At 39.0% G+C, this 13624-nt stretch overlaps 1 protein-coding gene across 1 annotated transcript; it reads right to left on the minus strand.

The window, feature by feature from the left end:
* Positions 1–6772: 6772 nt before the first annotated feature.
* TMEM126B (transmembrane protein 126B) lies at positions 6773–12950 on the minus strand. The gene is made up of 5 exons (XM_024763601.1): positions 12870–12950; positions 10166–10287; positions 8902–9095; positions 7724–7835; positions 6773–7118 (listed from the first exon to the last, which is right to left on the minus strand). The coding sequence occupies exons 1-5, from the start codon at positions 12948–12950 to the stop codon at positions 6935–6937; spliced, it is 693 nt and encodes a 230-aa protein (XP_024619369.1). The 3' UTR covers positions 6773–6934.
* Positions 12951–13624: the final 674 nt, after the last annotated feature.

The raw sequence follows: 13624 nt of genomic DNA on the forward strand, positions 1-13624 counted from the left end.
GCTCGCAGGCTTTCTCTAGTTGCGGTGAGTGGGGGCTACTCTTCGTGCCGGTGTGCAGGCTTCTCATTGTGGTGGCTTCTCTCATTGCGGAGCACAGGCTCTATGCACGCAGGCTATAGTAGTGGTGGCTCATGGGCTCTAGAATGCAGGCTCAGTAGTTATCCTGCATGGGCTTGGTTGCTCCTCGGCATGTGGGATCTTCCTGGACCAGGGCTCAAACCCGTGTCCCTTGCATTGGCAGGCGGATTCTTAACCACTGCACAACCAGGGAAGCCTCCTACATCTTTTTTGCTTTAATTGATATCTAGTCTCATAGAGTTGTGGTTGGAAAAGATACTTGATATGATTTCAATTTTCTTAAATTTACCAAGGCTTGATTTGTGACCCAAGATATGACCTATCCTGGAGAATGTTCCATGAGCACTTGAGAAGAAAGTGTATTCTGTTGTTTTTAGATGGAGTGTCCTATAAATATCAATTTAGTCCATCGTGTCCAATGTGTCATTTAAAGCTTGTGTTTCCTTATTTATTTTCATTTTGGATGATCTGTCCATTGGTGAAAGTGGGATGTTAAAGTCCCCTACTATTATTGTGTTACTGTCGATTTCCCCTTTTATGGTTGTTAGCATTTGCCTTATGTATTTTGGTGCTCCTACGTTGGGTGTGTAAATATTTACAATTGTTATATCTTTTTCTTGGATTGATCCCTTGATCATTAGTTAGTGTCCTTCTTTGTCTCTTGTAATAGTCTTTCTTTTAACGTCTATTTTGTCTGATATGAGAATTGCTACTCCAGCTTTCTTTTGATTTCCATTTGCATGGAGTGTTTTTTTCCATCCCATCACTTTCAGTCTGTATGTGTCCCTAGGTCTGAAGTGGGTCTCTTGTAGATAGCATATATATGGGTCTTGTTTTTGTATTGATATAGTCAGTGTATATCTTTTGGTTGGAGCATTTAATCCATTACATTTAAGGTAATTATTGATATGTATGTTCCTATTACCATTTTCTTAATTGTTTTCGGTTTGTTATTGTAGGTCTTTTCCTTCTCTTGTGTTTCCTGCCTAGAGAAGTTCCTTTAGCATTTGTTGTAAAGTTGGTTTGGTGGTGCTGAATTCTCTTGGCTTTTACTTGTCTGTAAATGTTGTAATTTCTCTGTTCAATCTGAATGAGATCCTTGCTGGGTAGAGTAATCTTGGTTGTAGGTTTTTCCCTTTTATCACTTTAAATATGTCCTGCCACACCCTTCTGGCTTGCAGAATTTCTGCTGAGAGATCAGCTGTTAACCTTATGGGGATTCCCTTGCATGTTATGTGTTGCTTTTCCCTTGCTGCTTTTAATATTTTTCCTTTGTATCTAATTTTTGATAGTTTGATTAATATGTGTCTTGGCGTGTTTCTTCCTGGATCTATCCTGTATGGGACTCTCCGTGCTTCCTGGACTTGACTATTTCATTTCCCATATTTGGGAAGTTTTCAACTATAATCTCTTCAAATATTTTCTCCGTCCCTTTTCTCTTCTTCTTCTGGGACCCCTATAATTCAAATGTGGTGTGTTTACTGTTGTCCCAGAGGTCTGTAAGACTGTCCTCAATTCTTTTTTCTTTATTCTGCTCTGCGGTAGTTATTTCCACTATTTTTTCTTCCAGGTCACTTATCTGTTCTTCTGCTTCAGTTATTCTGATATTGATTCCTTCTAGAGAATTTTTAATTTCATTTATTGGGTTGTTCATCATTGTTTGTCTGCTCTTTAGTTCTTCTAGGTGCTTGTTAAATGTTTCTTGTATTTTCTCCATTCTATTTTCAAGATTTTGGATCATCTTTACTATCATTACTCTGAAATCTTTTTCAGGTAGACTGCCTATTTCTTCTTCATTTGTTTGTTCTGTAATTATATGCTGTGTGTTTCTCTGTCTTCTCATTTTGCTTAACTTAATGTGTTTGGGGTCTCCTTTTCCCAGGCTGCAGGTTCGTAGTTCCCGTTTTTTTTGGTGTCTTCCCCCAGTGGGTAAGGTTGGTTCAGTGGGTTTTGTAGGCTTCCTGGTAGAGGGGACTGGTTCCTGTGTTCTGGTGGATGAGGCTGGATATTGTCTTTCTGGTGGGCAAGACCACATCTGGTGGTGTGTTTTGGAGTGTCTGTGATCTTATTATGATTTTAGGCAGCCTCTCTGCTAAGGGGTGGGGTTGTGTTCCTGTCTTGCTAGTTGTTTGGCATGGGGTGTCCAGCACTGGAGCTTGGTGGTCGTTGAGTGGAGCTGGGTCTTAGCATTGAGACGGAGATCTCTGCGAGAGCTCTCGCCAATTGATATTACATGGGGCCAGGAGGTCTCTGGTGGTCCAATGTCCTGAATTCGGCTCTCCCACATGAGGGGCTCAGTCCTGACAGCCGGCCAGAGCACCAAGACCCTGTCAGCCACATGGCTGGAAAAGATGTGCTTTGAGTTGTGTCAGCCACTGCCCTGTTGTAGCTCTGTCTCAGCTGTCTGTAAAGGTCACCTAGGTACATTGGGTTATTCCACCATTCCTCAGAACTTTCACATGCCAGTCTGGGACTTGTAGATGTCCTCCTGATACTCTTCATTGAAATACCTTGCATTCATGGTGGTGAGAGATATGCTAATAGTGTTGGTTCTCTTCAGTTCAGAGACTGGGATAGTCTGAGCCTTCATGTGGCTAAGTCAGGAGCAGCTGGCCAGTGGTCCGAAAGTAATAACATGTCAGATTCCAAGAAGGCTTTCTGCAGCACCTGAGCAGTAGTCCCAGGCAGCCGCTCTGCTCAGCTGTAGCACTTTGACTGGGGACCTCAGTGGGACCCTCAAATGAGGATTTCTGCCAGCCCTAGAGCCTGACTTGCCCACCCAGGCAAGGCGCTGAGGAGAGCATCTCCCGGCCCCGTGTCACTAGAGGAGCAGGCACCTGGAAGGTGTGTGGCCAACAGCGTGGGAGAAACTGGGATTTTCAAGTTTCCTCGTGAGAGTATGTTGCCGAGCTGGCAGGGGGGCTTATGGCAAGAGTGTTTCTCAGCCTTTCCTACCTATTTTGGTCTGGATATTTCCTTGTTTGCCTGATGTGTAGGAGTTGCTCAGCTAGTTTCTGGATTTTTTTTTATACATTTCATCAAATCTGGAAAATTTTCAGCCATTAGTATTTCAAAAAATTTTTTTCTGCTCATCCCTTCCTTAATTGACTTAAATTACAGGTATATAAGGCTACTCAGTAATACTATGTTAGGTTTTTTTTTCAGTTTTACTTTGAAGTTGATATTGTGTCTTTAAGTTTACTACTCTTCTGCTATGTCTAATCTTGGGGAGGCTTTTGGGGGTCATTACTTTAGTGAAGCTGGTGGGACTCAGGGATACCAAGATTCAATTATTCTTTTTATTAATGTTAGCGTGACTGTCTTTGTGGGTATAAGATGATGAAGATAGGGGAATATGGGTTATGTATCTTTGGAAGAATCTTTTTTTTTTAATGAGGCTTAGGAATGTAAGTGAACAAGTTCTATGAAATCAGCCACATCTGTAGAATACCATTTCTTCATTATTAGATTATTGCTTAAAGTTGGAAATTCAAATACTGAATAGTTTACACAAGACAATGTAATTGTACAAAGGCAGGAAGAAAATCAATATGATACAGTACATAGCAGGTAATGCAATATGATGCAGTAAATACAAAAGCAGGGGGATAATCACATGGCTAAGGCAGTTGGAGAAAATGCAGGGGAAAAGCCAAGAGAGAAGGTAAGTTCCCATAGTTGGGACCATATCTTAGTCATTACATATAACTCAGGGAGAACATCGGGGAAAACAGGCAATGTAAACACATTTATTGAGCACCTCTTATAGGCCAGGTATGGTATGGTTCCATTTCTATAACCTCACTGCAAAGCAGTTATTACTATGTTTTAAGAGGAAACATGGTCAGAAAGGTTAGGTAGATTGCCCAGTGTGTGTTATACAATGTCTTTCATATGCTGTATCTTGAATCAGTATTAGTTGAATAAATGAGTATGTATTTAATCAAGTGAAAGATATCTTGTGAATTTTCTTTGCTGTGCTTCTTTCTAATCTTTCCTAGAAAAATGCTAAACAGATAACTACAGGCTAGGGAAAGGACTGTGCTAGCTGGCATGCAGTAAGAGCAACACGAACAACAGTAATGGCAGTAACATATACAGACTCCCTGTGAGTTGGCCACTGTTTTGATTTACATGTTATTAACTCATTTAGTGCTGACAACACTTTAAGGTAAGTACAATCTTTATCTCTCAGTTTACAGATGAGGAAAGTGAGGTGCAGAGAGGTGAAATAGCTTGTTCACAGTTATCCGTTGGTAAGTAGTAAGGCCAGGATTTGAACTTTGATAGTGGAGCTCCAGGCTGTACTTCACACCTCTGAACTATCTTGCCTCTAGTGACTTGCTGCCTTTCTTCACTCTGGTTCACCTAGCTTCACCTTTGGGCTCAGGCCCAGATCAAGTTTTCCCTAATTTCTCCTTTCAGGCCTCTTACAGCCACTTTGGCAAGTACTGCTTCCAAAGCCAGTGGAAAACATTGATAGACTTCCCTGCTTTTTCTATTGTAAAAAAGGCAAATTGAAGTCATGGAGTAAGATACAGATCTCTCCTGCTTTCAGGTGGCAAGCGAGGTGAACCTAAGTCAACCTTGCTGTATTTCTCAGATTACTATCTCAGCATATGAAGAAACAAAATACCCAGAATTTATAGAGAGTTTATTTGATCTACAAATCAAATGCGCCAAAGACATGAACAGAAAATTCACAAAACAAGAGGCAAATATCTTTATTTCAAAATCAACCTTAGCTAGATTCATTTTTGTTTTTTTTTCCTTGATATTGGCAAACTTTAAAAAGATTGATGTGACTGAAGCTGGAGATGGTAAGGATGTGAGGGGGGTGAGAGACAGTGAAAAGGTAATGGGATTAATGGATTATAGATTCTGATAGAGCTGAAGTAATGCCGGATTGCAGTATGAGAAGGAATAAACAGGAAGGACAGGAGGTAGTGATCAGAATATGGGATTTTACAATTGAGAATGTGAAGAATTTCAATTTATTGATAATGACAAGGTCTAGGGCAACACAGTCCAATAAAAACATGTGCTGTGTATATAACTTAAAATTTCATAGTAGCCAGATTTAAAAAAGCAGGTAAAATTAATTTTAATGTATTTTATTTAATCCAATATATCCAAGAGTAACATTTCAACATGTAATCAAAAGGTTATTGAGATGTTTTATATTCTTTTTTAGATAGTAAATCTTTAAAACTTAATGTGTATTTTATACTTACTACATATCTCAATTTAGACTACTCACATTTCAAATGCTCAGGAGGCACACATGGCTAATGACTACTATATTGGACAGCATAGGTCTAAAGTATGACCATGGGAATAAGTGGTAGGATAGAGAGACCAGGGTATTGGAAAGATCACCTATGTGAATACTAGAATCACCAAGAATGTTTTTCAGTCACCAAAAGGAACATGTTAGACCTACACGTAATGAGTCGGAAAGATCTCCAAGACATACATTGAAGGGAAAATTAATTTCCAGTATATGTATGGATAATACCATTTATTAAAAAAATATGTAAGTTACAAAAGAATACTACAAGGAAAAAGATGTGCTAACTTGATGACGGTTGCCTCTGGAGAATGGAGTAGAAATAGGATGAAGTGGGAGTGAAGGGGGACTTTCAAGTCACGCTCTATATACTTCTGGATCATTTGTATATCTCACAATAAGAAGGTATTCATGTACTTGTATAATAATAAATGTTTAAGAGTTAATATTAATACCATTGATCTTGTTATCTATTTGACTTGGTTTCCTCTCTTCCCCCAATTGCCTGCCCTTTCCTCAGAGTTTCAAGTATCATGGATTATTCTGAGAATACAAAGCTGGACAGCTACTAACCATTTTTTTTTTTATTAGTAAAAGAGTGTGTGTATTTCATTTTGTTATATATGATGCTGTAAAGCACCTCATCAAGACTTCCATTTCTGTTTTGTGTTGCTTGGGGCCTCAGATGACCAAATCTTTAAATCTCAGGATGAATGTGATTAAGACAAGGAGAATGAGTTACGGGGTTCCATTCTGTGTCTTATTCTTTTCATCAGACAGCATTCATTTCCTCTCCTGTTTCCCTAACTAAACATGTAGCTCAAGAATGCTCTAGAAGACTTAAAGAAGCATGCTGTGATCTCTTTCTTTAGGTTTTATGCTTCTTGAGGACAGTGACTGAATTTTCGTACCCCTGGTGCCTATATTAATGCACTCACTAAATGTTCTTTAAATAGCACAGTGAAGGTAATAATTTGTCAATGATAAGAGCTAGTAAGTGTACTGAAGTGTACTGAATTCGAGTTTAGAGTAGAGGAATGGGCTGTTATGTTATTTCTATATTGCTTTCTTGTGAACTTTCAACTTCCCCTTCAAAATCTAGGACAAATGTCACTTTCTCCCCATAGCTTTCCCTTCTGCACAAGTAGTTAACAGCCACACCCTCAGTGTGCCCAAAGAATTATGTGTATATCTCTCAAACCCTCTCATGCTATGTGTTCATATTTCTAATTGTGAGTTCTTTCTGGATAAGGATGATTTCTTACTATATGTAACACAATGTCTGAGACCTAGCAGGTGCTCAGTAAATGTTTGTGAATGAACACATACATAAATGTATAGATCAGACCTTGAGGCCTCAAATCCATTTCCACATACAATGACAAAACAGAGACGAAACCTACATTTATTTAATTACTGAATATTTATTGAGCACCTGCTATACACCAGGCAAAAGGAAAAGAAACAAATTGTCTATCCAGAATTACTTTTAACTCTTTCAGCAGTGCCTAAGTCCTCATCATAAAAAAGTCCATTATACTGATTTAGTATACATTCATTCTTTGGTTAATCTTCATGTACAGTTTTCTCAAGTGTACTTTCAAATATTGCATAATGCTGTAGACCATGATATATTCCAAGGGCTGTCTGAAGTATAAGAGGAATCACCATTGCTTTTACCTCTGTTTGACAGAGCAGCAGCCAATAACGTAAAACCCTTCCTTTTGGTGGCAGTGGAACAGTATGATACCTAAAAATGAAAAAGGATTAATTACTTCCTCTGGAAGTAAATTCTATAAAAAATTTGTTGATGTCTCCTAAACTGATCATTTCCATTCTAGATCTTTCATGTAGATAGCAAAAAAGGTTAAAATTAGCTATTTGAAATATGAAACTATGATATTTTGATGAAAATGTGTCATTGGCAGCTAAAGAATAAGGAGAATTTATTAACATTAAAAAAAAAAGGGGGGATTCCCTGGTGGTGCAGTGGTTAAGAATCCACCTGCCAATGCAGGGGACACAGGTTCAAGCCCTGGTCCTGGAAGGTCCCACATGTTGCGGAGCAACCAAGCTTGTGCGCCACAACTACTGAGCCTGCGCTCTGGAGCCCATGAGCCACAACTGCTGAGTCTGCGTGCCACAACTACTGAAGCCTGTGTGCCTAGAGCCGGTGCTCTGCAACAAGAGAAGCCACTGCAATGAGAAGCCCATACGCACACCGCAACCAAGAGTAGCCCCTGCTTGCCTCAACTAGAGAAAACCCCCAAGCAGCCAAAAATAAATAAATTAAATAAATAAATTTAAAGAAAAAAAGGGAAGAAAGGAAGAAACGGAACAAAAAGATGGACTTACTTGACTGCCAGACGTCCATTTTTAGAAAAAGCTAAAGCAATGGGATATAGAACACCACACACTATGCCAATCAGTGAACTTCTCAGAACACAATTTTCCCGGCTTATATTACCTGGAAAACAAAAGTAAATTTGATCTCCTTTTAAAACTCAGGATAAGAACTATTAAGAGTCTTGGGTCCTCATACAGTAGTTATTTGCATTGTCCTCAAGCATAGCAAAATAGTAGAAAGAATATTAGAAATTCAGTCTATGGCACAATAGACTAAATGTATCACATTTAAAAAATGCTTTTATTATACTTCACATAAAGATAAGTTACCTCTTACTTATATGGCTGTTGAAGAAGTAATTTCATAGTGAAGTATATAAACTAGTAGACCAGATATCTGGATTTTAGGGTAGTACATTTATATTGTCCATGTGTCAGGCATGTGCTAGGGATACAGTATTACACAGAAGAGATCCAATCTCTGACCTTCAGGTCCATTTACTAAGAAGGAAATACATTAGACAAATATTTAAACAAATAATCTTAAGTGTGCATATGCTTTGAAGGTAAAATGAATAGAGAATGTATCTAGAAACTTAACCTGAGGGAATCAGAGGTTTCCCTGGGGAAAAGGTATTTAAGCAGGGACCTGATGAACAGGGGTCAGAGGTTCCATCAATTACTAGTTGTGAAACTTAAGGTAAGGGGAGGAGGTAGGAAATAACATTAGAAGCCCATAATATGCCAGATACTATGTTAGACATTCAACACACAGTATCTTAATTCTTAAAACAATCCTGTGAGGTAAGTACTATTAGTCCTAATTCATAGATAAGACAACTGAGTCTCAGAGATTAAATGACTTGCCCAGTGTCACAAAACTTAAGTGAAATATGTAGTATACCAAAGCCTCCTTTTTTCCCAGTATATCATGCTGCTTCTTAGTGTACTTGAACATGTCTCAGCTTAGTTTCTTACCTGTAAAGAAAAGACACGCTACTACTTGCCCTGGCTGATTAGGAGGATTGTTGTGGGGATGAAACAGTACACTATATGTGAAGGTACTTTGTTAGTGGTAAAGAAATACACAAATGTAAGGGACTATTATCAGCAGTAGCAACAGTATATGTTAATGAGTAATTTTACTTAGATAGAAACACATTATATGTTAATGAATTTAAATTTACCTGAATACAAAGCATGTCTTACAAGAAGCTCATAAGAAACTATGGTAGACAAAAATGGAAGTGTAGTCAATGATGCATATGTCTTCAAAGCATCATGTTTAACCTTGAAGCAACGTCTGAAAATTAAGTTTGCCAATATTCCAGAGAAACCAGCTGTTGTTCCAAAGGTCACTGTTCCATATATATTTAAAGTCCTAATTGGAAAAACAAAGTGAAGAATTAAGTTCAACAGAATATTCTTCTAATAGATATATCCTTTCCTGGGTTTGTTATTACATATTTACTCAACATCAAATTTTTCTTGAGCATTTACTATGCTCAATACTATACAAAGAAAGGTATTTTCTTTGTGCTGAGGGTGGGGCAGTGAATAAAGTGGAAAAAAAAAAAAGAAAAAAAAGAAAAGAAATTCTACCCCTCATAGAACTTGCATTCTAATGAGAGAACAATATAATTATCTTCCTGAGAATAGAGTGGTTCTAAGATGGAGCTCTTTTAAAGAGAGAATGAATTTTGGCCACAAATAAATATGAATATGTTCCAATGTAGCCAAATTTTATGAACTATCTAAATCCAAGAATATTGTTCTTTCTACTAAAAGAATTAATTTGCTTAAGGTCATTTGAAAAAAGTTTTTTACATTTGGTTAGGCCTTCTAGAAAATAACTATTCTTAAGTAGTCCAGATATTTAAAATAATTTGTCTAGGATTTCCAAAATTTCATCCAAAGAAATTTGAAAGATCTAGTTTTTCTGACTCATACCTAAATCCAGAAATGTTTAAAGTCTAAGATCAACGTCCTTTGATTTTATTCTTGAGCTCTATTAACCTAAAAGTCAGAACGGTAATGTGAGACTATATGTACATCATGGAATCTGTATTCCCTTTTGCTGAGCTCAGCACTGTTACTGAGGTAATAAATTCTAAACTGAAATTAATTACAATTGATAATTAATATAAGTAGCCCTCAAAATGGTGTTCTCCTAATTACTTTTAATTAAAATATGTTTATTGCACAAATAACATTTCAACAATTTTAGAAACAAAACAATTTCAAGAGAGAAAAGAAATTTATCCAGTCTCAGTAATTCCAACAAACCACTATTTTCATCTGCTCATGTTTCCCTCCAGTTCTTTTTTTAAAATAAGCTTTCTTTATAACCAACTCAATAAAGTTAACAGGATCTTAGATACCTAGAAACAATGGCAATACAGAAGATCTGCAAATAAAGTTATTGACTTTCAGTCTAGGTGAGTTTCTTACTTTTCTTTTCTAAGATATTCAAAATTTTTTTCTATGATTTCGATGACCATTGGTTTTCTGAGTTTTGCATCTCCTAGAGAAGGACTGGACTGACCATATATGTATGTTGGCATCTTGATGTCCTGGAAAACACAAAAATCCAGAACCATAATAGCTAATGATGTTAATATTAAATCTTATAAATTCTACAGATTCACATTAAAAAACATTTAGACTCTAGTAAAAGTGTCAAGTACTGTCATCTGCTTTCACACACTTTGTTAATGATTCAGTCACTATTTAGTGAGCTCTTATTATGTTAGATGATGGCTTTTTGATTCACATAACAACTTTGAGAAATTGGTAGGATAATGGTCATCTCTACCTTTATGGATGAGACAACAAGGTTCAGAGAGGTTGACTTGCCTGAGGACTTGTTGTAGAAGGATAATTTACTGAGATATTTTTTGTTTTCTTTACAGTTTTCCCTGAAGGTAGCCAGGCCCTTTGTAGTTCTCCATGCTCTAGCTTTTTCAGAGCTGAAAGTAAACAGTAGCTACTTGTTGACCACTATCTTTATCCTCTGTCTCATGAAAGCCTGAGCTTTTGGAGATTATGTTGACTTTCCTGGAGAGGTAGGAGAGAACAGGGATTGCCTTGGAGAATATCGAGAGAGAACATCAGAAAGAGGGACACATTCCAGCCTAGGAAGAGGCAGTGGATCATGGTTACCTTGGATTATATAAGGTATATATATCCAGATCCCTACTGAGGCAGAAGTAGGGCCTTTGCTGGAAATTGCTATGCAGTATATCAGGGAGCCTGGACCGATGGCACTGGGCTCCAGGGTTGGAAAGTTCCTGTGTCCCAAGTGTGATGTATGAATAGACAGTTGCTAATGTCAAGGGACCATGAGGTTTGGCCAGTAGCATCTTAACAGAAACCAGTAGTTGAAAAAAAACAAAACAAAATTGGACCCTCAGAAAGGATCCCTTCTGAATATTTTGCTCTGGGTAAGACTCTCAGATTTCTGTGAAACGTCTTAATATTTGTTACATCTTTTGCCATACTGGCATTATGGGATTCCAGATTAGCCAATGAATAGATTAAATCTATGCCTTTCACAATTTATATGATTCTCCATTTTAACAACATTTATGGTCAAGGGCATAGACTAATAAGTCTCAAATTTTAGGAGTCCTGGGCAAGAGAATCGGAAAGGGTTAAGCATAGAAGACATAAAAGAGACTTAGTAAGATTCTCAACTTTTCATGTGTACAGGAATCACGAGTTTATCTGAAATGCAGTCTCTTGAGCTCCCTATTGAGATATCTGGATTCAACAGGAGTAAAGTCTAGAAATCTGCATTTTAAGATTCTCAACTTTTCATGTGTACAGGAATCACGAGTTTATCTGAAATGCAGTCTCTTGAGCTCCCTATTGAGATATCTGGATTCAACAGGAGTAAAGTCTAGAAATCTGCATTTTAATAACACCAAGTGATTCTGATGCTGGTAGTCAATGGACACATGTTGAACATCACTGTAATATTCATTTCCTGAATAAGTGATATGTTCCAACCCTAACTCTAACTAATGAAAGGCCAATTCATCCATGGTATCAACATCCTGAAGGTACAGACTCTTTTGAATCTTCATATGGTATTAAACAATGAGTAATAATGGACGAGTTTCTTTCCTTGCATCATTGAAGAACTGTACTCAAGCCAGTTCTATCTTTTTCTTTAAAATATCTGAGCAGGACAGAAAGAAAAGTAAAATATTTTATAAATTACAATTTTTCAAAGACTAGATTTAATCTTTTGCCTCTCTCTGACATCTAAATGGCAAATGGAAAAGACGAGATAGCAATATCTAAGGGAGATTCTATATCTAATCCCTCTAGTGTACATGAAGGCAGTTGTCAGTAACATGACAATTAACCAGAAACTTGGGAAAACTTTTTGTTTTGCTGTCATCCAATTCACTGAAGTGCCTTATTCCTCACAAAGAAAACTTTCAGGCAATCCCTTGTATCAATGTCCTACCTCGTCTACACCTCAATATATAGGAAACAGATATCCAGGATTATGATCCCAAAATACTGAAACAGGACAGCAAATATTTATTGAGTGCATAGTTTTTGTAAGGCAGTTATTAAAGCAGAGAAATATACTACTGATAACTTCCTGATAGAATTTTTACAAGTACTGAATTGTAAAAATTTCTCTATAACTAACATTTTATCTAAAGAGTAACCAGTTCAAGGCCACTCAACTAGTCACCACGATTATACCAGTAATATTTTATGGTTTTGTAGTGCTTTTATGTGTATTATTTCACTTGACCTTCAGAATTTTATTTAACATTCATCATTTGCTCAGACATTCACCTGGTATTTGAAAGCCCCCCGGATAAGCAAGATGTAGTCATCTCCTCAGAACCCATAACTCAGGCAGAGGTCAGGACAAACTGGCAGGAAATTTAAAATGCAAACGCGCCGAGTGAAGAGAAAACAGACTACATCAATCAGGACTAACCTTTAGGTCTCCTACTTTCTCCCCACCTCTTTTCATAGCAACCAGGGATTTAATTGCGCCCTGCATGGACTTGGGAGCTGTTCTCTTTAGACTTCAAATCCCTTTTACGCGCATCATTTCAGAAGAGTGCGGCAGCACTTGAGGCTGCAGAAATCACCGCCCCTACCACCCTGGGTTTCCGCCTACCTTGGACGCTTCCCCAACTCCCACCGGCACCACACCTGCAGCCCTCCTGTCAGCTCCAGCCTCACGCCCGAGCGCCGCCATTTTGGCGACTCACGTGACTAGTGGTGGGCGGGGACCCAGAACTCCCGGGGCGGGAAGTGGTGCGGGCTCACGCCTCTAGCCCTCATCCCTGGCCCGCCCCGACCCAGTCAAAAGCCGCGCCCTCCATCCTGGCTGTGATTGGGCCCGGCGTCCAGAAACGGGAGCCGCTCATTGGCTTCCAGGAGGTCCAGACTCCCATGGGCCCGCCCCCCTGCCAGGCCCGTATTCCCTTCTCTTTAATTTGTTACCGTAGCTCCCTCTTCTCGCCTCCTGAGGGGAACGTGGGGCGGTCCGAGCGCAGGGATGTCGCTGCGCGTTTTCCTCTCCTCAGGGTACCTCCGTTAGCTGGGGCCGAGCTGCCCAGCCCCTTTCATTCCTTCAGGGTGCTTGCCCCTCTGGTATGGCCCGTGTGTTAAGGCTCCGGCTTCTCGGGCACCTCCTCCCTAGAGCCCCCAACCGGCTGCTAGAGCAGCCCCGACTAGCCTCCTCCCCTCACAGCCGTCAGACTCCCCTTCTCAGTCTTTAGTCCCCTCATATTCTATCCTTTCTCCTCGCTTGGAAAGAGACCGGAGAGAATTTTGCCCCCCACCTCCCCGAGAAGACCCCCTTACCAGCCGGTGTTTCGGGTTGGGGGGGCCCAGCGAGGACGCCTTGCGCCCTTTTCTGCGCGTTCA

This window comes from Neophocaena asiaeorientalis, unplaced genomic scaffold, assembly GCF_003031525.2.
Source record: "Neophocaena asiaeorientalis asiaeorientalis breed wild unplaced genomic scaffold, Neophocaena_asiaeorientalis_V1.1 scaffold946, whole genome shotgun sequence".
In the NCBI taxonomy this organism is placed as follows: domain Eukaryota; kingdom Metazoa; phylum Chordata; class Mammalia; order Artiodactyla; family Phocoenidae; genus Neophocaena; species Neophocaena asiaeorientalis.